The sequence below is a fragment of the Meriones unguiculatus genome, chromosome 17 (assembly GCF_030254825.1).
Source record: "Meriones unguiculatus strain TT.TT164.6M chromosome 17, Bangor_MerUng_6.1, whole genome shotgun sequence".
NCBI lineage: Eukaryota > Metazoa > Chordata > Mammalia > Rodentia > Muridae > Meriones > Meriones unguiculatus.
In genome coordinates this window covers 98,803,321-98,829,105 of record NC_083364.1, presented here as the reverse complement: position 1 = coordinate 98,829,105, position 25,785 = coordinate 98,803,321, and the positions used below count along the sequence as shown (strand labels likewise).

The 25,785-nt window shown below is 44.8% G+C and overlaps 1 protein-coding gene and 1 long non-coding RNA gene across 2 annotated transcripts in view; one reads left to right on the top strand and one right to left on the bottom strand.

Annotated features, from left to right (window-relative positions):
* The window catches only part of Bace2 (beta-secretase 2), an 80,716-nt gene that overhangs the window by 16,207 nt on the left and 38,724 nt on the right, over positions 1-25,785 (bottom strand). The window contains exons 2-6 of the mRNA XM_060370838.1: positions 22,458-22,546; positions 12,915-13,131; positions 9,377-9,505; positions 8,110-8,244; positions 6,721-6,822 (exon numbers count right to left, since the gene is read on the bottom strand). Coding sequence (XP_060226821.1) covers positions 6,721-6,822; positions 8,110-8,244; positions 9,377-9,505; positions 12,915-13,131; positions 22,458-22,546 — 672 coding nt within the window. The remainder of the gene's footprint in view (positions 1-6,720; positions 6,823-8,109; positions 8,245-9,376; positions 9,506-12,914; positions 13,132-22,457; positions 22,547-25,785) is intronic.
* LOC132648618 (uncharacterized) lies at positions 8,708-15,204 on the top strand. The gene is made up of 4 exons (XR_009587060.1): positions 8,708-8,845; positions 9,361-9,515; positions 11,636-11,781; positions 12,807-15,204. It is a non-coding gene; the product is annotated as an uncharacterized LOC132648618 (long non-coding RNA).

Below are 25,785 nucleotides of genomic sequence, written 5' to 3'. Positions count from 1 at the left end.
ATTCAAATTAGTTCATTATAGCAACCAAGTGACAGTGGTGAGAGGGTGAAGCAGCTAGTCACATTATATTCACAGTTGAGTACAGAGAGAAACTGACTTGTGCTGACCAACTGCCTTCATCCAGTTTCTTATCTCTCACACAATTCAGAAGGGCCTGGCTAGGGAATGGTTCTGCCTACAGTGGGCTGGGTACTTTACATCCATGAACAATCTAGACATCCCCACAGACATGCCCACAGCCCAACCTGATAGTTCTTCAGTTGCATTTCTCTTCCCATGCATAGTTTATGTCAATAAGATAGTTAAGGCCCCTGGAACATTGCCTGCCTGGGACTCAGGCTTTCATTAGACTAGTTGCTTCCTAGTGCAGGGTTCTTAAACACCTTTCTTGAGACCTCAGTCTAGACTCCACCTCCTCCAGGAAACCTCCCTGACTCCTGAATTAACAATAGCACACTGCTCTGGACATCTCTCACTTGGTCTTTCCCTGGGCAGCTCATGGTGACAAGTCTTGCTTCCTGGTAATGAATGACACTGGACCTGGACCTAGAACTTATCAGGACAGTATACTCTGCCTGTGCTGTATATGTCTCACTATATGGGCCTAATACCTACACAAAGACAATCCCAAGAAACAGGAATGAAAAGGTGACAAAAGGAGGCCTCCTGTGCTTCCCGTCAAGACCTGGTAGGGTGGTACCACTCACTCATTTCCATCTACAGGGAAATTACAGGTTCCTTAGACTTCGGCCAACTCAGCCTCAGCTTCAGGGCTGTGCCTGGGCCATGGAGGGAATATGTCTGACAGAACTATGGGGACTGTCACCAGTGGAGCTTCTCTGGCAAGAAGCTCAGGGCTGCAAGTAAGAGAAGGGTAGTAGGTAGAACCATGAAAATGTGTTGACAGGAAATGGCTCTTTGAGTACCAGGCACAGAAAGAGAGGTAAGGAGGCTGAGAGGGAATCAAGCGCTGCTGTGAAGCAGTCAAAGCCTGCACTCCATTTACCAATATCTGTACTCAGTGCAGCTAAGTGGGTATGTGTGAGATCAGCTGTGCTCTGAGTTCCCTGAGCTCTAGGGAATGTCTGGGCTAGATAGGTACTGTAGAGTCACTAGCCGCCATAAGTGAAAGTGACAGGCTGTTCCCGAGATTGGGAGAAGCCAGGGCCAGGGCCAGTCCTGAGAAGCAGGTTGGCACCTACATCCTGAATGTTGGGTGGGTGCTGGGTGCAACAATGGTACATGCTAGGTGCCACCACCCACCTCTGGGGCATGAAGTCACCTGTTAATCCTCCCACAAAGTCAGGATGGACTTGTAAGTTTTCTAATACACTTTTAATACAGCTGTTAATACACTTTTGTCTTTTACAGAAGTGATGGCTCACCAATAGAATCATAGGATCCTTTCCCTGATGAGATAATCACTCATCACCTGGCTGGATTTGACAGAAGTAAGAGTGCCTGGGCCTCCAGGGAGTGCCAGTGTTCCAGTGAGGCACATGACCAGCTCTAACGTGTAATGAAGAGTGACTCCCAGAAAGGCCAGGCAAGTGACTAAGACAGTATAGATCAGATCTGGAGGTATATTTTCTGTCCCTGAAAATATGTCTGACAGACCCCCAGGCCCGCTGTCTTCCTCAGGCCAGTTTTAAAGTTGGCAGGTTTTAAAGGTGCTACACTGAACCACAGCTGAGCAGACTGGAGGTTGGGGCTCCAGAAAATCCCTTTTCTACACAGATCTAGAGACCATCCCTTTCTATATCCTGCCTGAACAACACGCATGGAGTGGCAAGAGCACAGACTTTATAGTTCTTTCCAGTCTGGATCTAGCACTCTGTTTAAGTAGGAGGAAAACCCAGGCCAAGAGGATGGGTTTCCACGAGCCCTGTAGGTAAAGGGCACCAATGCCCAGCAGCCCTGTGCTGTAAGGCAAAGGACACACACTACTGGGACATGTTCCACCAAACTGTTTGCCTTTCTTCCCTGATGCAGGTGCTGAATGAGGTCACAGGATAATTTTAGACACAGCAAACACATGCCGTAAGCTCCTGCCCTCTGTCTCTGTTTTGCTTAAGTCATCAGATGCTGAGATGAACTCAAGGTGCAAACCCCTGAGCCCTCCACACACCTGCCCAGGCTGCATGAGAGGGCTGGCTGTGGCTCCTGGCTATACCCTGCTACTCCACACTGGTTCCCAAGACTCTTAATGCTTTCGAGCTCAGAATATAAAGTCTGAAGGTTCTTACACTACTCCCGCCAAGCACATACTTATATTTAAGCACTGGGCATATGCTCCATATTTTAAGTAGGGTCTAATTTTTAGTAAGCATTCTAACTTTACAGCATGGAAAGACTGACTTGGCATTTTTTTTTGGGCATGTAGCAGCTGTTGGCAAAGACAGGGATCTGTTCTGCTTTTGGTGTGGCTGCTCTGGACCGCTGCCTGACACTGGAAACAAAACACTCTGCACACATTCTTGCTGGGTGCTCTTCCCATATAGATCCAGGCTTCTGCAACAGCCTAACCAAAGCCCTTCTTATTCTGAACTTCTACTGGGATCTGATACACAGCCATGGTTATACTGTCAGTGGCTGAGATTTGGCCAACTTGGTTTCACTCTGGCCCCTTGCCAGCATCACCTGCAGGCTCTGGACACAAAATGCTCACGTTTGGTAATCTAATAAGGGCCTTGAGTAGACATGAGAAAGACAAGGGGGGGCGCACTTCTCTCTGGGCACAGGGAGGAGTTAACATTGTTAAAAATCAGTTGTGAAATCTGTCAATGTTAAATTTGTATCTCAAGTATACCTACGATGTTCATGTTCCGGTAAATAAGCAAAGATTTGGGGACAGAGCAATTTGACTTCCTCGTTAGCAACGGATGGACTGCCCCTTGCAGTTCTGCCTGTCTTAAGCAAATAAACAAACAAACAAACAAATAAATAAATAAAATTATCAGCCTACCCAGGCAGCTGGACTGCCCTTAGGCTAGTACCAGCCACATTCCACAGATGCCTCCAGACTGTGCAAAGACTGCAGGAACACCCTACTCCTAAAGACCCAGCCTAAGCCAGGGCAGTTTGAAACAGATACGACCAGACTTTTGTTGTGGCAGGCCGGATCAACTCTAGATGACCCTGCAACTATGTTCACCTTGACAGGCAAGCAGCAGTTTCCTCAGCAGGCTAGAAAAGGCATTGTCTAAGGTGCTGAGAGGGAAGGCCAAGATTGTTCCAAACAAGTGCCTGAGATTGGTTCAGAGCAAATGACTGGTAGTGGTCAAATAAATGCCATGACTGGTCCAAACACCCCTTCTTGAGTTGTGCAAGCAGTCTGCTCAGCTTCACACCGGGAGCTGGTTTTCCTGGTGTTGCAGTCTTGGTCCTAATGAAAGGCCTCTCTAGGGGATCTTAATACTTTCAGAAGTACGGGGCCAAGCTAACGTGAAGAAACAACAGCAGAGGGCAGCACTGTCGACATGGCAGCAGATAGCAGGGCAGTGTTGGCTGAACAGTTGGCAGGCCAAGCTGTGCAAGTTGAAAGGAAACTGACTGCTTCCTGGAAGAAGTGCTGGATACCCTGGCTTCCAAGTAGCCCTTGTGGGTTGTCCAGCCTGGCAGACAAGTGATGGAAGAAATTACAGTGGAGGAAGAGATAGACAAACATAGGTGACAGTTATAGATGACAGGTGGAAACAGAGAGAAACAGTATTAACAACCCCACAGACGGAAGCAGGGGGGCTCCTGGAAGGTTCCCTGCTACCAAATAGAGGAAACTGGGTGGGGCTTAGTTTTACTTGGTATGTACCAAACATGGAGTGGTCCCCATTTGTGGGGACTCTGGGAACTGATCCAATACTGGGAATCTGCCATTACTTCTGAAGAGCTTAAGATAGCCTGAATATAACTCCATTTTGAAATAAAGATCTTGACTGGGAACTGAATTCAGGCATCAGGAAATATCACAGAATGTACACCTGGCAGAAAACAAAGTTAACTCTCCTAGCAACAGCCTCCAGGAAATATAACAGAATAAATGCTTCAGAGAAAATAGAGACAAACTCCCTGGCAATAATCAATGAGAATCGTTTGGGAATCGGGTGGGAAAATTCTCCCCAATGTTTCAGATATGGTTTAGAAAAATAGCCATTGTGATTATATGCCTTAGCCATTGTGATTGTGTGCCTCAGAAAAGGTCACCCCGCCCTGCTAAACTTCACCCAATTCTGTAACGCCAAGGCTTGTGCCCCCCTGCTTGCTGCCATGGAAACCCCCGGCTCACAGACTTTCCCTTTAAAAATCCTGTTCATTCAGAGCTCGGGGTCCCACTTCTCTACTGCTGCGCCAGTGAGACTTGGGTCCCGAGTTCGATTGCTCTCATAATAAAGCTCTCTTGCAATTGCATCGAGTCGTCTCCTGGTGGTCTCTGAGGGTCCCGTGAACCTGGCATAACACTTCCTTGAGGGATTTAATATCATGGCATTGTGGGGAGGTGGCTAAGGAGGGAGGTGCAGCCCAGCTGAAGAGAGCACTGAGGAGGGTCTAGAGCTTTATAATGCCCTGCCCCCACCCCCGGGATCCCCTTTCTCTGTGTCCCGGCTGGCATGATATGAGCTTTTCTGCTCTGCTTCAGTTTCCCCATCATGACAGGCTGACACCTTGGAAACCACGAATAACATAAATCCTTCTGTGAGGTATGTGTCCCTGTCATGAAAAGTAACTAGTAGACACACACCCCATGCTTCCATGTGTGCAAGTAATTACAAATGCAGGTGCAACTGCAAGTGTGTATATGAGTGTTGTGCTGGTTAATCTCAAGTCAGCTTTATACAAACCTAAACACACATTTCCTTGGTTGACAATTGATGTAGGAAGACCCAGCTTTCTATGGGTAGGACCACCCTGCCTGTGCAAGTGGTCCTGGGTGCTGTAAGCAGGCTGAGTAGGCCACCGGGAGCAAGCCAGTAAGTAGTGCTTCTCCTTGGCCTCTGCATCAGCTCCTGCCTTCAGGTTTCTGCCATGAGCTCCTGCTCTGACTTTCCTCAGTGATGGACTGTAATCTAAAAGTTGAAGCTGAAATAAATCCTTTCTTCCCCAAGTTTCTTTTGGTCATGCTGTTTTGTCACAGAAACCCTAACTAAGACATGGATGGAGGCCTGAAGTTGACATGCGTGCCTTCCTCAATAGCTCTTACTTTATTGAGGCAGGGTCTCTTGCTGAACTTGGAACATCATTTCCAGCATGTCTAGCTAGCCAGCCTGCTCTGGTGAACCTTTCTCTGCCTCCCCAGTACAGATTTACAGGAGCCACCATGCCTGCTTGCCTGCTTTGACACAGCATCCCAGGATTCTGAGTTCCAGTTCTCGTGCTTGCATGGCAGCCACTTTACCCACTGAGCCATCTCCCCTTCCCTGGACAGATGTTTGTGGTATATACTATTGGTGTGCACTGACCGGAAAAGTGGGATGATGCTGAGGAGACAGTAGGCATCCTCAAAAGCTATGCAGCTTCTGATGGCTAGTTCGATGCTAGCAGCCAGCCAATGTTGGTTTGCTGTGAGTCAATCTGTTAAATCATAGATACTCATTCTTAGTTCCGTTTCTTTAGATAACCCTGACTAACACACTGCCCTCAAACAGGATATATTTACATTTTAGGACATGGCCGTCAAACAAGTGTTATTTTGGACAATTGGCTTGTCTTCTATAAGATGTTTAGATGCCCTTCCAGTTTGGATGAAGAGCAAAGAGGGAACAGATTTGGGGTTTATTTGTTTTGTTTTAAAGGACACAATTGTGTACTTTTCCTGATACTTCAGTACATGGCTATGAGCTAGATAAGTTTTTCTGTCAATGATAGCATAAGTTAACAGTGGTGGCTCTAAGACTGTAATGGAGGGAGACAGTCATGAGATGTCACGGCCATTGTGTCATCACAGTCCAGTGCTTCGCTTACAGACCTGTGGTGGTGCTGCAGTGAGCATACTTACTATACTGTGCTGACAGCTGCGCAAAAGCAGAGTGACACAATTCGAGTTAAGAGTGACAGCAAACACTGAGTAGCTGGCTTATGCATCGAGCAGGTACCACACTTTTCATGGTTATTTTGTGTACTTCTACTTATACAGTTTACAGAAAGCCATATGCTGTGGTACATAGCAGCAGCTGCACACATAGTGTGATTTTTGTGTTTATTTATTTTTAAGATTTTATTAATATTATCATTATTGTGGAACATACATGTGGGAAAACATAAGGAAGGATCACACATGTGACATAGCATCCATGTGGGGGACAACTTTGTGGAGTTGGTTCTTGTGACCCTTCTGCCTGGTGATTGGCCCACACCACTTAGTTTTGTGTAAGCACACCCCATAATGCCTGCATAACAAGACCATCACTTGGCAGTGCTGACCCAGACCATATTTCTATCACATGGTATAACCACACTGAAGATAATTCACTTCAGATAAACAGATTGTTGCGCCAACTCAACTATCAGTTAAAACACTAGAGTGTTGTGCACGCAGAACCAGACCCTCTGAAGGTGGCGTGAAGGCGCTGCAGATAGATTCACATTAAAGGTCATTTCATAGGCTGGATTCACAGCAGCAGTTTTCAAAATAACTCGCTTTAAGCCTTTCAGGACCCCAAGTAATAGTTCAGAGACTTGCAACACACAGCCGTGTTCTAGAAAATTCCCACGTGCCCTGGGACTCACCAGGGATGTGCGTGCCACGGCTTCCACTACGGCGTTGAACACCTTCTGGGGCAGGCGCAGGAGCGTGGTGCCGCTGTCCACGATGGCCTTGTCTGCATTGTACTGAAACGAGGAAGTGAGGAGGCGCTGAGCAGGGCTATGCTCCCCATGCACACACCTTGACCCCATTTCCGTCACATAGCCACAGTAGCTCAGTGGTGACTATGCGTCGTTTTATCCTCCTGAGCTCAGGCACCAGAGGCCGTCCACACCAGAGTTTCCCCTTCATAGAAAAGGAACTGAGGCACAAGAAAGGGACAGGACCACAAATCCAGAGTTCCCAGGCAGAGCTTTTGCCTTCCTAGAGCTGCTCAATTTATTCTTCTCTCATGCTGGGCAGAGATGAGCCACTGGACTTTGGAAATTAAAATGACCCTTTTAAAAGCTACCTCTACAAACTGCTTAAAATCCACTTTTCTATTATCTGACCAATAGAAAAAGAGAAGGACAGTTCTTGATGGTCACCTTCTATTTGCATTTGAGAAGAAAATTTAGTAACACATACACACAACACACATAACACACAGTTTGTACTCCATTTCATTTGATACAAGCCTGGATCCTTCAGTGCTAACTAAGGGTCTCTGACACTGTAGATCTGTGGACTTGGAACCCAACTCTATAGGACTGGGATAAAGCAGCATTTATTAGAGGTGTTTGTGATCATGAGAATTCAGGGTAATGTGGAGACACGTGAAAGTCAACAAGAGGGTAGGCGCCATAGGGAGTTATCCAGTCACTGGCCAGTGAGCTCCAGAGTCCATTCTAAAACTGGCACATAGAACTGAGGCTTCCTCGACTTGTCCTAACTCAAATGCCGTAATACAAAAGGAGCCAAATGCAGTGTGGGACTGGGTAAGTGACTAATGGAGGGTGCAGTATAGCAGTGTGTGTTTGCTTAGTGGATTGTCAAGCTGCTGCATCTTTAGGAGTCTTCTTTCAGTTAGAGTTGTGTGCGTGTGGGGGGGGTAGTTTAAGGAGGAGAAAGCTAATGATGGTTTAATTTCCATTCTCTGTTCCGATAAAGGTTCTTTTCAACATAGTTGAGGGACCATCTGGCCAAGATGACTGGAGAAGATGAAATTGGACACGGTCCTCCATACTCAGAATCTTATCCTAATGTTTCCAGGAGGTTGGTAGGAGGCTGTAGTGTGTGTGTGTGTGCTTGTGCATGTATGTAATTTACTGATTTGAACTCATTATAGATAAAGGCTCTATGTCTTCCCATAAGGATCTTTTGAGCTACCCTGTCATATGACACACCTTCTGAGTTGATGCCCAGGTACCAGTTAAATTCTGAGGCTTCTTCAGCACCCACAGGCAAAATTCAAAAGAATAGAATACACTCACCTCTCTGCAGTCCAGGTTGAGGCTCTGGCCTCCGATTTCCAATTTCAGGATCTCTATCTGATAGTACCATTCCTCTTTAATTGGGGTATACCAGATATCTCCTTTATACAAACTTGGTTCAATTCCACCTAGGACCTGGGAGGTGGGGATAGTTACAGATGTAAGAGGTAAAAACTATGTGGCCACATCAATAGATTCCACAGAGAAGCAGTTCCTCAGGGTAAAACATCACTCAAAAGAGTTCCTTCACTTTATTCTGGTGCTCTATAGCAAATAGTGATGCTTGACAATTCCCCATTTATGGAGGGCTTGTGGTGGGGTCATTTTCCCCATACTTTGCTCTAGTCTGATAAAGATGCTCCACTAGTGTCCCTGGTATACGGCTCCGGCTTCTTGATGCTGAGAGTTCCCTCAGACAGATGCAGCAAAACAGTTAACCATGCTGACTGGCATTGATTTACTGCGTCAGAAGTCAGAGATAAGGGAAACAGACCACAAGATTTCCTAATCAAGACACTGTTTGCAAAAGCAATGTTACCCCACAACCCTGTCCCTTTATAAGGAGACAACAGAAGTGCTTGGGGCAGGTGGACTATCAGCTGAAGGCAATATCTGCTGCTGATCCTGCTGCAGTGAGAACAGAGACTAAACACTCAACCCAAAAAGGTGTCCTTCTTGTTTTCTTCTGTACGCTGACTTCCCCTGAAGGGAAGCTTGACCTGCATTATCCCATGAGGTAGATTTCCCCGAATTCATTTCATTCTAAACATCTTTATTGGGTAGTATTTGCCTGTGCAGAGTTGGAACAAAGAGAAGGGAATGATGGTGGAGGAAAGGAGAGCACAGTGGTGATATCTCCCATCAAGTATATGAAATCATAGTGTATATGAGGTGGCCTAGAGGAGGGCCACCTGTTGCACCTCCCCACTACCTACTGGTAAACGTCCCTACTGAAAGCCAGCTGTTTTATACTCTTAAAGAACAATAAGACAACCGGGGTGGAATTTGGAGGAGCAATGAGAATCATTTTTGTAGATGGTAGGACCTTTATTCATCTTCCAAAGGTTTTAAGACAAAGTTTATTAAATCCTTAAATTCTGTTATGGTGCCTAATATTTAGTAGCAGTTAATAATTTCCTATATGGCATCTGAACAGTACCTAAATTAGATTGTGTATCTAATAGTTCTGATTTGTTTTTAATAAAACAGAAACCTCATCAATTTGTGTTTTTTTTTTTTAATCCCCTTAAGACTGAAAGATACCCACAAGACTACCTCCGTTGGTACCAGATCCAGCTACTGGCAATCCAGCGCCGCACATCTGCATGGAGAAAATGTCTGGAATCTTTGCTTGTGCCACCAACGAATCAAAGAAAGTCTCCAGAGAGCTTGATGGCTGCAGAAAGGTGGGAAAGACAATTACTGCTTTGTGACCACTGTGAAGACAAGGGTGACCTGGTGTGGTCCGCATCTTTCTCTTTTGGAATTCTTGGTCTTTCTACTTAAAGAGTCTCATGGTTAATCAACACACATGCTTGAAACCAGGAATGATCACCCACCTTGCTTCCTCCTGTCTGGCATTTAGGTTCTGCCACAAAAGCATGACATCTCCAGGAGCTATTAGGGTGCTTCAAGCTGTTTATCACCAATTCAGGAGAGGAGCTGTGCGGACCTGTGATAGTGGGTTACTGACCTGGGCTTAGATACTTGGGGTAAGAGAAAACAGTTACTCTAGGAGTTCTACCTCCTAAGTCTCTCCACCACATCCTTCCAACATTCAAGTAATCTTTGACCTACTAGGACTATGCACCTATATACCAGCCCCTGCTACTTCAGCTATCATGAGCTTCAACAGTGAGGATATTCCTGACTGTAGGTTGCAGACCTCCTTTCCTGATGCCTCTCCTGAACAGAGCTACATGTTTGAAGAACATCTCTATTTCACAACAGTGTCCAAGGTCAAGGGTGTTCTGTAAACAGCTTTGGACTAGGACAGACTAGCACTGACCAAGCCATGAAGAAGGCTAACAACAGACTTGAATTTAGACTTTGCTTTCACAACTGGAAGACACAGGGCTGGCTACCGTGAGTTGCCAGAATTTTGTTTTTGCTTTCATCTGAGACAGAGTTTTACTATGTAGCCTAGGTTGCCTTTGAATTCAGCAATCCTCTTGCTTTGACCTGGAGAATAGCTGGAGTTACAGGCATGCACCACCACGCCCTGCCTGGGTTGTCAGTTTCTACAGGCAATTGTAATGCTCAGCAGTGGGGGCTGAAAACCTGACCATGGCCACTCCGAAGGAGCCATGAGAATTTGAAGCTCCATTATGAATGAGATAGGAGACATTTTTCTTTGGCTGCTTGTTCCTTCCATCTCTACCCCTATAATCCTACCATGAATTTAGTACCATCTCACCATGCACTCTCTGCAGGTCTGTATGTCTTGGTAGGCTGAAAGCCAAAGTCCACTGTGGGGTGGGTGGGGTCTGGTGGGGTCTCATAGTTCCTTTCCTGAGAAGCAGAAGAGGATGCATGCTTGTTTCATGTCTGGCCAATTCTGGAACTGGTCCTGACTTGTTCTTTGTTCACTTGTCTGGCAGATGTGATCACTGTTGCCTGACAGACTTGCTCTGGGTTTAAGAGGCCTTTAAAGTTGGCTAAAGAGGCCTTTGTTGGCTAAAGAGGCCTTTGTTGGCTAAAGGACCCAACACATGTGTAGTTCAGACATGCTAGTCTATGAGCTATTTTTCCTTAGGCCTGAGCCTCAGAATCTCCCAAGGACTAAAAAATTTAGAGTTGCTCAAAACCAACCCCAAGGGACCCAGTTCCAAGGTGTACAGGTGGGGCCTGGCATCTGTGGCAGAAGATGCCCCCAGTGGTTGTTATGTGCATGCTTTGGAGGGCTACCTGGGGCCCACCAGGAGCACCCACATTAGGACCATTCCCCAGGCTTTGGCCAGCCACACTGTTTCAGAGATAACACACCTGACCTGGGCCACCCAGCCAGTCCTTCTAGATGCAGTTCTGAAGCTCACTGGGATTTCATGGATGAAATGATTAAAAGATCATGTGGAGAGTCTAGATGCCTCCCAAGAAACCCCACAGTTCTGTTCTCACAAAGGCTTTACACATTATTAATTCCATTTATTTTAGGGTTATTTTTCAGAATAATTGGCATTAAAAACATCTCATCCTTCACTTTCAACATCTCAAAGCTATGATTTCACACTGTTAGCAGAAGGAACTTAGGAACCCAGGACTCGTGCCAGTCTTCATATCTATGGAGTCTGCCCACAGTGCCAGGTACAAAGGGGCTCTTGAGCCAGTTTTGGCTCTGCAATGGGGTAAGAGTGGCTTGGGGCTCCCATTCAATTGATTCTAAACTTCTTCATTGACGCAAGCACATGTGTAAATGGGACACAAGGGCCTCTCAGGCTCTGTCTCACAGGAACATGAGCTGAGTGGATGGCTATCTTGTGATAGCCTGGGGTCTGACAAGAATTGGTAACCCTTGTTCTTTTTCCAGGAGACGCCAAGGGCTGGAAACTCCCCACCTGTTTCACATACACACCACGGTTAACAGACTGGAGCAGAGCAGCAGGGTGGGTGAACGATGCTTTCTGGATTGTCCTGGGCCAGACAGGTCCACTGGTGGTTACGTTCTTCCCTGAGGTAAGCTAGGGCTCAAAGTGCAGGCCTGAGCCACTGAGCCACAAGTGGTGCAGGACAAGGGCAGGTTATCCCTACTGCATTTCTCAAGTGCACACCCACCTGCCTGTCTCCCAAGGCTGGGTACAGCCCTTCTGTGATTCCACCTGCTTCTGGCAACTGCTCCGCGTAGAACCCACACTGCCTATTCTCTTTTAGACACTGTTATTTCTTCATATTGACCTAAGTACCAAAATTGGAAATGACTCAGTCAGTCCTGTCTTGCTTATCTTGGGAAGGTCTGATTTTGCGATCAAAGCATTGCAACATTTCTCCCTGGCCATTTCTGCATGGGCTGGCTATTCACAGGGCAGCTGACCATGTACCAGTTCTGATGCCTCCTCAGAGGCCCCAGGGTGACAGTTCAGCAATATGGCAGCTTGGTACTCACAGTTGACAGCTCAGTGTCAGCCATAGGCCTCATCTTCATATGATCCTAAGAGCTTAATTGCAGGTATGTTTTCCTTTAATGCCACTCTCATCAATACTTCTAAACAAACTGCACAATCTACAAAACTCACAATTCTGCTAAAAAAAAAAACTTAAGTAAACAAAAACAAAACAACAAAACTGAGATGGGACTACGGCTCAGTTAGTAAAGGGATTGTTGTATAAACATGAGTGTGAGGACCTTAGGGGATTCCCCAGGGTTCATGTGAAAAAGCTAGAAACGGCAACACATGCGCGCAGTTCCAGCACTGAGGAAGTGGGCTAGGAGGCTTTCTGGGGTTTGCTGGTCAGTCGGCCTAACTGAATGGGCAAATTGCTGGTTCACTGAGAGACAGTCTCAAAAAGACAAGGTGCAAAATGACTGAGGAAAGCACTTGGTGCCAAACTCGGGTCTCTCTGCATTGTGTGACCCCAAAACCTACACCTCCACACACACACACCCCTAAAATTGTATCTTAAAGGGAATTACCCTAAGCTGCAAAAAAGTCTGGAAACTTTATTATGCAAATGCTCATCTCTATTCGCTATGTGATTTTTAGCAACTACCACTCAGGACAACCCAGGACCCTGTGCTGGACCCTTCAATGACTGGTTTTCATAGCTTCATCATTTTGTCTGATTAACTGGAACAGAAAGACCTGCCTTACCTTGGCCAAAGCAGCATAAGCAAGTCCAAGAATTCCATTCCATTTAATCCCAGGCAAAAAGAAATTCTCAGACTCAAAAATAGTGGCAATATTGACCAAGAATGAGCTGTTGAAGCCTTTCGGGATGGTGACAACATCCTCTCCAACAAAGCCAGTCCAGCTGCCCTGTGTGTACTTCACAGTGACATCAAAGCCCTTTGGGTGGTACGTGCTGGATCTGCAGAAGAAGAGGAAGGTCAGTGATGCTCCCTGTATAAGCCTATGCTGTTTGAGCCACAGCTGGGACACAGCTGCTCATCATGGTTTACAGTCCTATACAGTCTATAGAAAGTGGTGCTCAGCCAAAAGTGGCGTCCATGTTGACCAAGGCACCATTTTCCAGACATAAGCAAGGGCAATTTGAGAACTGTTGCCATGCCACATGGAAGGGATGCCATGAGGTTGACATGAAACCTTGAAGTTGAAGTTTTGGCCCATGCTTAAGCCAAACCACCCACAGGCCTTATCTGGAGTCAGGCACTTCACTGAGCCACATCATGTGAAGGACACAACTGGGCACACACTGGACCGTCTGGTTTTGCAGAATTACTGAGCTTGATCTCTGCACAGAGAGGGGCTATGTCATAGACTAGGAAGTTCAGTGTGGGAGCGAGATTCATACAAGTCCAGTGAAGCGACAAGACCGCCCAGGTCTCTCTGTGTCCCCATTGCCTGACAGGTGATTTCGCTTTCAGAATGCAGTTGACAATGCCGATGACATGCTGCGGGGCGGGGTGCTGTGATGTGAACCAGAACTTCAAATGTGTGTACCCCTAAGGGTAGACAAGGCCAAAGAAGCGCAGTCAGGCAATGGAGAGGTAGATGGGAGTCCTTCTCCAGATTGCTCCACGAGGAGAGACAGCATGCATGTGAGGACATAAAATGTAAGGCAAGACGAATGAATCAGAGCAAATGGAGACTAAGGCAGAGTGAGGACCTCTGATAGGAGGCCACTTGTTGGACACTTCAGAGGAGACAGTGGACTATCAGGCTGTCTGGGAGAGGGCGCCCTGTGTCAGGCTCTGGAGGCTCTAACCATGTAAGGTCATTCATACACTGTATCAGTCTACCCAAGGAAGACAGTGAGCATTCAAGCCAGGTTCCCTGACGAAAATGACCCAGTTCCTAAGGGAGTGTCAAGTCACAAGTATTTCCCAAGACTCTGTTTGCCCACAGTCTTAGTCCACTGAGCTTTAGTATTAACTCTGCAACAGAAACTCAAGTTAATATATCTCTGTTTTCTTTTATAATCAAGAAAAGAAATGGGAAGTGAACACTGTGTGCACAAGTGTGACAGTAAATCTTCACTGTTGATCAGAACAGGTTTAGAATCAGCTAGGAGACACACCTCCATCTGAGATGGCTTTTCTAAAGGTGTTTAACTGAGGCTGAGAAACCCACTCCTAATGTGGGCATCCCTGTTACATGGGCTGGGGCCCCAGAGAATAAAAAGGGTTAGGAGAGAAATCATGAGCACCAGCATTCCTCTCTCTCTGCTTCCTGCCCGCAATTGCAAGGAGACCAGCTGCCTCATGTTCCAGCTGCCGTGATGTGTGATGCTGAGTATGAACTGTCACCCTGACAGACCTAGAATCATATGGAGATGGAGCTTGCCTGTAGGTGGATTCCCTTGATTTGGTTCACTGAAATGGGAAGACCGGTGCCCTGGGGGTGGAAGCAGTCCTTGAGCAGGAGGGATCTGGGATCATACAAATTGAGGTGACGGAAACAGTAGGAAGCAAACACACTCTTTTCTTGACGATGGATAGGAAGGGATCAGCCACTTCAAGCTCCTGCTGCCTAGACTTCCCCTCATGACTGTGAGCTAAAGCACACCTGTCCTCTCTCCCTTAAGTTGCTTTGTCTGCAGATTTCATCACAGCAAAGGCAAAGACACTGAAGCAGACTGTAGCCTCACATTGTATTATATTGAGACAATATAACCCTTTCTTTGTTTTTTTAATATCGTAATTGACTTTTTATTTCAAAAATAAAAGAAGCAATCTCTAGCATATTTTATAAAAGTACTGTCATATCAAACATTTTATATAATTTAATTCCAATAAAGAGTTGCTCCCCCTTTCCTTTTAAGTACTATTTCTAACTGATGGGACATGTGTCCTTAAAATAGAAAGTTTCAATCATTTATCCAAATGTCAAAATTAAGATTTTTTTTCGAGAAGTTCATTGCTTTATGGGTGGGCAAGATGCTGCTAGCAAATTTTTGGTAAATAAACTTCTTTATTAAAAACTATGAGCTCATTCCTTTTTAAAACTTTCAGGATGCTTCACATAAAAATATATATATTTATTTAAAGTACAGACAGAAAGGCAGGCTGTCTGGCTGTGGACATTTAATGGTGTGATAGGTCTTGAAGAATGACATGCAGCGGTTGCTTCTGCTTGGTGTACCGTACATAACTGAAATGAAAAAACTAGAAAACCAGTATTGCTATGCTATGCTCTGTCAGAGTCCTAAAAAATTGCACACTTGACTGAGTAGTCCATTTGGGCTTGAAATAGTCATATGTGTGAGAAACTTAAAGAAAAGACATCTGTACATGATCATCAAAAGAAAGATATATATTTTTCTTTTGAAATTGCACTGTTATTTAAACCACTTTCAGAATGTCAGGGCCTCCTTTACAGCTGGCACAGTTTTTCAGGTCTAATTGGCAATTTGGGGAGGCCCCTCTGGTATTAGTGAAGTAAAAAAGGTGGTGATAAAAGACCAAGCTGAAGCTGTTAACTGGCTTTGATCTGCACTGCCATCTTTACCTACATCTTCTCATTCTCATCTTCAAGTCTATCATCCACTAGGTGCTCCATTTCTTCAAGTTCTACATGGCTTGCATTTTGTCCATCATTATTAACATCAACATTGTTGGGAACCTGTTGCTGATAACCTTCTTTCCTGAAAGGAAACCATCCCGCTTGGTGTAAATCAACCAGCAGCATGGCTTCATCACCATGATAAACTGACTAAAAGAAGAATAGAAATATATGATGCCGAGGAGAACTGCAGCTTATAATTATGGGACTTAATTCCAAGGACCCAGACAATCCTAATCAGAGTCATGTAGTCTCATGGACACTATCTAATCCCAATCAAGGTGGCTGAGTGGTTTGGAGTCTATTGCCATGCCATCCTGGATGGCCCTGATCTATTGTGATTGGGCCTGGTTGATGTTTGGATAGCTGGGGCAGATTCAGTATCTATCTATGACAGTCTTCCGTTTCTGGTTAGGGAGAGCAGGCCTAAGTCTAAATTCCTCAGAAATGAGATACCAGTTACAGGGAAAAAACACAGAAAATGGGCAACCCATCAGGAACAGCCAGGACATCTGGCTTGGGGAAGATAACATTGCTCAAGGCTGTTCAACTACCAGCTTGGACCAGTTTGAGCCAGTTCAGAAAGCCCGTAACTACCAATTAAACTTCTAGTCAATTCACCAGTACCCTTGCTTCCAACCGGCACCAATCAGAATAAAAATGATCTAACTGTCCTTGAAATTCCCCTAACTGGCTTTAGAAGGGGCCGTGAGCTCCCCTCATCATCATTGTTGCCATATTTTGCCAAGGTGGTGACCCCGGCATACTGGAAACTTCTGCAGAATAAACTTTTGCATACTACCTGAGTCTGGGGTCTTTCTTCAGCAACTCTCAGACCCTAACAATGAGAAAGTGTGTACACAGTATTGCCAGTTGCTTTTGAAGTCTTCCTATACCTTCCTTCTTTTAGTTGCTTTTGTCATTGTCAGATATTTTGTCATGGCAATGAGAAAACTATACAAACCTCTTGAGGATAGGCAGCCACAGAAAGAAAAATGGGAGTAGACGGGGCAGGCTAAGCCCCTGGTATTACACTAGAAATTGTCCATGTGATGTTCACTGTAAGGCCTTTGGGACTTGAATTGTTGAGGATGGATTAAATAGCAAGTTTAGTGTTGATGCAAACTCAGATGTACCAGGCACAGAGGAGGAAACAAACATCTACAATGAAAAGCAGCAAGGAACACAAACACTGAAATCTTAGTTACTTTGATCAACAGGTCAAGTTCAGAAATGCTTGCAGATTGACTTAGGACTGGAGTCAGCATACCCTGTCTGTAAAGGATCTTCAAAGGAATATTCTAGCATTTGCTTGACTATCTAGATTATAACATTTGCTATAATTGCTGTTGCAGATAACAGAACTGTGGTGCTATATCAAGGAAACAGCCATAAACATACAGAAGCAAGTGTGTTTGGCTGTGTCTCAATAAAACTTTATATAAAAACCAGCAGCCAGTCACATTTAGCTCACTATCTACATTTGTAGCCCCCATAAACTAACTAGCAAATCAGCTGTCTTCCCCCTTCAGCTTCCCCAAGCTGGGCTTTGAACTGTGTTTTATTTCATCTCATCTAGGCTTCCCTGTGTTCCTTGGAATAAGAACCTGAGTGGCGTGATATCCACACAACATGTTTCCTGTTTTCCTGCTATGCTCCTGCCTTACAGGGAAACTTCTGGGTAGTTCAGTGCCACTTCTAGAGAACAGACAGGGAGTAAGAGTTACAGTACCAGGGGCCACATACATGTTCACTCATTTACTAGCTGTATTATTCCGTGCCAAGCTATTTAATTCTGTATTTTGGTTCCCCAACATTCTAGGATAAGCCAGAACTGTACTTCCTGAAACTACCTATACAGTCTGAAAATATGACAAACTTAGAAGAAAATCCTGGCTCCCAATCAGTCTGCAACACAACAGCTACAATTAGCATAATTATCCAGTGGCTTCCCTGCTTTCTTCAATCTATGAGCTACCATTAAAAAACTCAGGGTTGTTTTAGGAAATAGATGACACCATTGAGTACCCGAAACTGAAAGTCCAACTGCCTCTTAAAAAGGGGACAGCCATCCCTGGTGTGGAAAGGTGTTGCTGCAGGTCCCCGGACAACAGAGTTCTAAATGGTCCAATGCTGTTTTCTGGACCAGCTCTAATGATGGTGCTGATCCAAGTCTCTGTCATCCAGTATGGAGGCCACATGCAGCTAGTGGAATGTGATGGTGCCAGGGACTGAACTTTTATTTTATTTCATTTCATTTAGCATTTATTAACTTGATCAGTGGCCACCTGTAGAAAAAAATTTCTGAAAGAAGTGGGAAAACTCACTCTCTTTGGGGGATCCTTTACTGAATCTGAAACAGTGAGGGGAAGCCTGGGCAGGATCAGGAGCAGCCCTGCAGGTTATTAGCATATCATCTTTGGCACTTTAAAGTGATCACACATCTTCATTTGCTAACACCCTACTTTTCAGACATTGAGTTTCAGCTCTCACTTGCTTTTCACATTAATCATGTCAGGAGAAAACTCTGGGTGGGCTTCTCATTTGCAAGGCTTCTGTTCCAGATGCTCAGACATGGCAAAAGCCAGGGGTGTGGGTGGCCAGAAATAAGTCTGCTCACAGCAATAAAGACACTTGAACAAGATTCAGCAGACACTCTGCATCTGATAAGAGAGTTCAGGGAAAGCAGAACTGAAGAGAGATCAGTTGAAGCCAAGAACAGAACTCTGGGCCATCTTATTTGAAGAGAAAGCCCCACTGTTTCAGAGAACACGGGAAGAGGTGTTGTTGTTGACTTTGAAGGTCAGTCCTCGGGTCAGCTCTGGTTCTCCCAAGCCACCCCACCCAGGGGGTGCTGAGGCTCTTAAAGGCCTCTTCACAGGACTTCTGTGCACATTACAGAGTTTAGCATTTACCAGTGGGCTAGGTAATTTGGCCCTTATGACTTGTCAATGATTTCAGAAGTCACCAGAGCTGAATGGATGAAAGCCTTGGGCCTGACCTGGTGGTTCAAGTTCTCAGCCTCCAAAGAAGCCAGCCCTAATGGACAAGTCAACCATAGATAGTCTTGAAAAGTTATCCAAGCAACCTGTCCAAGAAAGACCTGTCCCTACTGTATGGAAAGGTATCTGTGTCCCTCTGGTGCCCTTAAAGACATCACCAAATGGTCGTTTGGTTCCCTAATTTCACTTGTAGTCATCAATGCAGAAAATGAATTGTTTCCTTGCTTCAATATCTGTGTGGGCTTCACCCCAGATGGAGTACAGGAGTGAGGCAGCATTATCAGACAAGCACACTTAGGCTCCTGAGGCATAGGGTTAAATGAGGTACTTATTGGACCTTTCACCAATCCATTTGGTTGGAGGACATTTTATTGGCTGAAACGAAAATGCATTTGAAAAATATGCAGCCCTTTCCTTCCTTCAGCATAGTTATACAGTGGGGCATTCAACAGCCGTAAGGAGGGTTCATGGTGGGGACAAGCCACACAAATGACTCACAGTGGCTCATCATCTTCCATAAATCAAAGAGATCTTCTCAAAGAACCCCGAGCCCAATCTCCAATTACTGCACAATGCTTCAGGAAGTACAATGCTTCAGGAAGTACAAAACCTGAACATTGGAGGGCTCAGGGCTTGAATCAGAGGCTGCCATGCCCAACTAGGAGCCTTGTTATAACAAGGAAATCAGAGGGACAAGTCAATACTCAAACATCACAGGGCAAGAACCCACATCTCCATAAAGGCACCTTTGTCAGAGACCTGGAAGGAAAGAGATTGTGCTCTGGCTTCCATCAGATACAGCGGCTGAAAAAACTTCACAATGGCCAACATCAGCAAGATTACTAGATACATGATAATTTATATGGACAGCAAGTGTTCTTCATAATAATTCTGTCTCTTCTGACTCTACGCACAAGCAATGCTCTCTGGTCTCCACAGGCCTCACCCAGGGGAAGGCAGTAATGGCAAAGACAGCACAGAGGGGGGAAAAAGACAGCTTTTCCTAGACCTGGGCATGCTCTGCAGTTTCTCTTTTTATTTACTTAAATAGACCTGTGATGACAATGCTGAGGGTATGTCGCTGTGTCTATGCTCTTTTGTGGGCCTAGCAAGAACAAGGCTGAGTGGTCATAGTAATAGTGGAAAGCCCCGGAGGTTGTATTGACTCAGATGAAGGCAGCCTGCGAAGCCCAGAACAGGATAAAGAGGAATTTCTGCCCACCTCCCACACACCTGGCTTGGGGCACAAAGTTCACCTCAAGGAGGAAAGCAAAGCAGAGAAAACATGTCTTGCTGGAGCCAGCATAAGAAGCATGGCTCATTCTCACAGCAGACACAGGGGATGGACCATGAGAAAGCTGCCATGCTGTCTACAGTTGACCAATTAACACTGAGTGATAGAGGACACAGCAGCAACAAGGACTTTTATTCACCCTGGCACATTTCAACAATTGTGTGGTCTTGTCAAAGGATGCCTGAACGTGCTTTGGCCCTGATGGAGCTGGAAATGAGGCTGCAGAGGGACTGCCATATAGTTGCCTCCTGGCTGGATCGTGCCTTTACAGTGCACTGTATGTGCCTATGTGTCCACATCACCCTGATGGTGACAGCTCCAGCTTTACTGACCCCTTCTACTGAATCTTATGCTAATAGATGTGTGATAAGGAATGGAATTACTGCCCCTCTGGGAAATTGGGCTGTGCACCTGCTGCAGATGTGTGAGCTGAGACGTCTTGGGCTGCAAGGGGATGGGTCTTGGAAGGGAAGATTGCTGCCCTGTTTTGGGCTGCTGGTAGGCCAGTGCCAGGGATGATGCAGTCTCACAAGAGGCTGGACATCCCTTAAAACCCAGAGACGTTAACCTGCCATAGGTCTTTCTCAAGTACCCTGGCATAGATGTGGGTGAAAACTATTTGTCTGAGCCTGGAAACCTCCTTTCTCATTAACCCTAAGTATCATGGGCAGATTTAACATGCATAGGAGCATTAACTAATATGTAAATGGAAGGCAGGTGACCCTTTCTATTTAAGCTCATGAGGATTCTTCTTCACTTTGGAAAATCCCATCAACTACCCATGGTAACCAAGCAACCAGCCTAAGCCAATAGCCCAAATGGCCCCCACTGGATCTGTGTTCCATTGAGCCCACATCCACACAGTGGTATGCAGCCTCCAGCATCCTTTGCATGACTCCCATTGGGCATCTCATATGATGTACTGAGTACCCTACATCACCTCATTCCTGCCCCTCATCCAGGCTTGGTGTAGATTTTCCCCATACTTGGGCCCAGAAGTGTTTCAGATTCAGGCTTTCTGGAGTGTTTGCATATACATAATGAGATGCCCGGGAAAAGGGACCAATACCTAAATGAAACTTCACTGTGTCACACACACACACCTTACATACACTGTATTTTTGGCGCATTTGTGTTGTGACTAGCCTGAGGTCGGAAGCAGAATTTAACACTTGCAGGATCATGTGGCTACTCAGAGTGTATCAGGTCTGGGGGGCAGTGCATGTTTTTTGGATCAGATATGCAATAGTGGCATTATCTCACACTCATGAGAATTATGCATGTGGTAGTTGCACGGCATTTGATCTCATGCAGGACGTTGCAAGGCTACAGTTAGGTAGGTGGAATTCAGGAAGACTCCTCCTCCAAGGCTATAGAGTTACACATGAGCAATCTGGAGCAACTCTGGAGGGTATGCGAGAAGAGTCAGGGGGCTGTATAGCGACAGAGGCCCAAGTGAACCACCAGTGTGACCAGGACAGGACAGCAAAACCCACCCAACTCAACCTGCTAGCACACACAGGAGCTCCACACACTTGCTCACAGTATGACAATCACCTAACCTCCTAGGTTCTAAGATAATCACTGGCCAGGTGCTGTACCTACACTATCAATCTGATATCTTATTACTATACGAAGCCATACAGAAAGCAGCTCTGTGTTCCTTGAAGGAGGGGCAGGCACTGTTGTGCTGAGATGCTGTAAGGTGCCACTTGGCATAAGCACTCATTGCCCTCTCTGCAGCTGTGCAAATAGACCCTAACATTCCCGACACTCAGTGGAGCCTTGTATGCAGTGGGTGGGGCACATGTGGGTGGGCTCACGTGGGTGGGCTTTCTCTGCAATACTTTCTTAGACTATGAAAATGCAGCTCGTGTGTAGCTAAGGAGCATGGTACACTTGAAATTTCATAAGGCAAATTTCCCCAACGATATCAGGGGAACCTGAAACAAATTCCCCAGAAGGAGATGTGCATGTATTGGTTTTGTTGTTGTTGTTGTTTTATTTGAGACAGAATTTCTCTGTGTAGCCTTGGCTGTCCTGGACTCCCTTTATAGACCACGCTAGCCTCAAACACACAGATAGATATTTGCCTGCCTCTGCTGCAATTAGAGATGTGTTCCACCACATTGGGCTGATGTGCATGTATTGTTCGCATTCATTTACTCAGACACAGATACACAGACACTCACACAGACACACACACACGCACACACACACACACACATGCTCAGATACACAAACATGCACACATGTATACAGTTCTTTCAGAATGAGATGATGACCCTCTTGCAGTTTTGTTCCAGTGTGTTCTCAAAGATCCCAGCCCAGGATGCCTCCAAAGCCAGCCCCTGACATGGTGGGTGAGCCACTCACCTCCCAGAGTCAAAGTAGGACTCTATGTACGAATGCGGGGCACCGGCCACAGCGAAGTTACTGCTTCCCGTGTCCACAAGAATCTGCAGCTTTTGTTTTTTAAGGGAAAAAAAAAGGAAAGCTTCAAGTTATTTGAAGAAGTATCAAGCATAACAGTTACTGACTGGAAAAAAAACTCAATATCTACTGATTTAGGGAGAAATCTTGTTAGGAAAGAACATAAAATTATATGAAAAAACTGGTGCAGCCCAGGAAGACATCACCGCAACAGGAGCTGAGCAGGATTGGCTCAGACACACGGGAGTCTCCAGACAGGTCTATTACACAAAAGGGCATTCCAAGTCACTCACACTTGCTAACATGGTCACTTCTTTAGTCACTTCTGGGATTTGTGCAAGTTCGTCCCTGGCTGGAAAATTCTTGTTTTTTCAAATATTTCTTGGAGTATGAACGCCACCACAGTCTCCTTTTCCCAGGAACCTCCCTCGCTGTTGGCTTTTCCTTCATCTCCCTGAAGACACCCATCATAGGTGCCTTTTTATTAAGAATTTATTTTTATTTCACACGCTTTTCCCCTGAATGTATGGAAACACACACCACACGTGTGCTGATGTCTGTGGAGTTCAGAAGAGGGTGTCAGATGGTTGTGGGTTGCCATGTGGGTGCTGGGAACGGAATTTGGATCTTCTGTGCTCTTGACCACTAAGCGTTGGTTCCCGCAAACAGGTGCCTCTTTTTCAGCTTTATTAAACTCTAGTTTTGGTGTAATGAAAAGGCAGTGGTGGTGGATGTCTGTAATCCCAGCAGTACAGAGGCAGGAGAAGGAGGATGGTGGGTTGGAGGCTAGCCTAAGCCACACAGTGAGACCCAGTCTCTAACAAAAGTTCAACCCGCCAGAACTCTGATGGTGTGTCTCTGCAGGTGTCACACCCAAACCAAGACATCCCTAAAACCCTGATTGAAAGCAAGGGAGCAGTTCTCGAGCCCTCTGAGTTGCACGTGCATGGCAATATGTTATGGTCCACTGGGCTCATTTGCTCCATGCCCTCTCTGAAAGTTGGTGGGCCTGTCTTTTCTGTTTTGAACATTCTAGTGGGTGTAGAATGCTATCTAAGTCTCTAGTATCTAAGTTACTAGTGGTTAAGGACACTAAGTTGTTCCTCTCTTTGATAATTGTTTGACTCATCTCAGCAATAAACAACGGCTCCCCATGTATGGAGTGTGCTATCCGCCCTTTCACACCCAGCGTCTATGCTCAGTCCAAATATGACCGACTGTTTAGTAAATAAACACAGACTTTAGAAACAAGCACAGAATAAACAGTTGAAGTCTTAAAGGTTTGAACATCCAGTTAAACAAGCTACAGACAATGTTATTAGGCAGACAAGTTTTTTGCATATGGACTTCATTTGTTTATAATAAAACACATAGAGTAAGAGCAGTTACGAAACAATCAGGAAAGCCATATGTAAAAGTTACATTCAAAATGTTTAGCTCATTTGTGTTTGGCAACCTTGAAGAAAATACTACCTAGTCTATCTAGGTGAGTCTAAAGTTTCGTACCTCAATTATTCTTTGTCATATCTTGTATTTATCGACTTAAAACATTTTTCTAGACTTTAAAACATTTTCTTAAATCCTAAATGGCTTAAGCCTAAGTGAAACTATAACTATCTAGTCTTCAACCCCATCAGAGACTTGAGAAGGAATAAAATTATTACTTAAGTAGGAAGTGCAGGCAAGCATCTTCTAAAACTAAGAGGTGACAGAGACAATTTATCCATTCTTTCTCTGTTATGTTGGAGCATCATCTTCAGCCTTCTGGCCCAGTATGTCTGGCAGACATAACTGTAAAGCAGGAAATATGAAGGAGCTGCTTACCCTGTCATGGCAGAGCCTGGCAGTCAGCTCAGCCTGCACCAAGTTTTGTCTATTTTGGACAGCATATTGTCTGTAGAGAGAGCTGGGGCATTTCCCTCCAGTAGTTAGCTTGCCATTAATGAAGCTATCTCCAAAATGAGATGTGTGATGGTCACTATCTTTGTTGAGGTAGGCTGGTGTTGTTGCCAGGAGATGGCATGTCTCAAGTAAAAAAGGCCTTAGATTAATAAAAACTCCTTTACATGCCGTATTCTGTAGGTCTCGGGAGTTTTGGGGGACCGTCTATTTACATTTATATTTATATAGTGTATGATCATACCTATTCGTCTGTTTGTCTGTCTGTATATATTAATTATGAATAGGCAAATATTGCTAGATATTTACTATCTGTTCAACCTACAATGTATCTGACATGACCATGAGTCTGATTGACCATTAACTATTAACTAAGCTAATTATCCTAAACAGTTTGTAATAGCAGCTTTTAACGGGAAGTAAACCTTACATTTGGAAATGAATAGAAACATACATATGTGTATCAAAAATCTAACTGAAGATCCAGAAATAAACACATACACCTACAAACACTTTTTGACAAAGAAGCCAAAACCATACAATGGAATAAAAGATAACATCTTCAACCAATGGTGCTGTCTAACTGAATGTCTAAAAAATGCACATTTCAAGACTTCAACATAAAACCAGACACACTAAACTTATTGGAAGAGAAAGTGGAGATCAGCTTTGAACTCATTGACACAGGAGACAACTTCCTGAACAGAACACCAACAGCTCAGGCTCTAAGATCAACAATTAATAAATGGGACCTCATGAAACTAGAAAGCTTCTGTAAAGCAAAGGACACTGTCAACAGAACAACACAGCAGCCTACAGATTGGGAAAAGATCTTCATCAACCCTACATCTGACAGAGAGCTAATATCCAAAATATATAAAGAACTCAAGAAATTAAACATCAACAAACCAAATGATCCAATGTAAAAATGGGGTAGATACTAAGTTTATCTGGCTTCATTACTTCTGTATCCAAGAGCCTTATTCTTCTGTATTGAGGCCTTTTGGTTCAGTGGTGCTTCATTACTGCTTCAATCTTATTACTTGTTATGAATCTATTAATTGTTTACATTTGCTTGATTTAAGTTTGGAAGATCATATGTTCTGGGAATTCTTCTTTCTCATTCAGATTTTACAGTACTTTGAAATTTTTATTTAATCAAAGAATCCCTGAATTAGTTCATTGGCATCTGGCTCCTTTTTATCTATCTCATCTTTAAATTTTGTGTCTTTTCTTCTTCATTGCTGTTAGATTGGCAAAGCATTTGTTGCTTTTGTTTATATCTTTAAGGAAGAAATTCTTTGTTTCACTGAAACTTTTGTTGTTTTTTATTTTTTAATTTATTACAATTTATTTACTACAATTGTAGCTC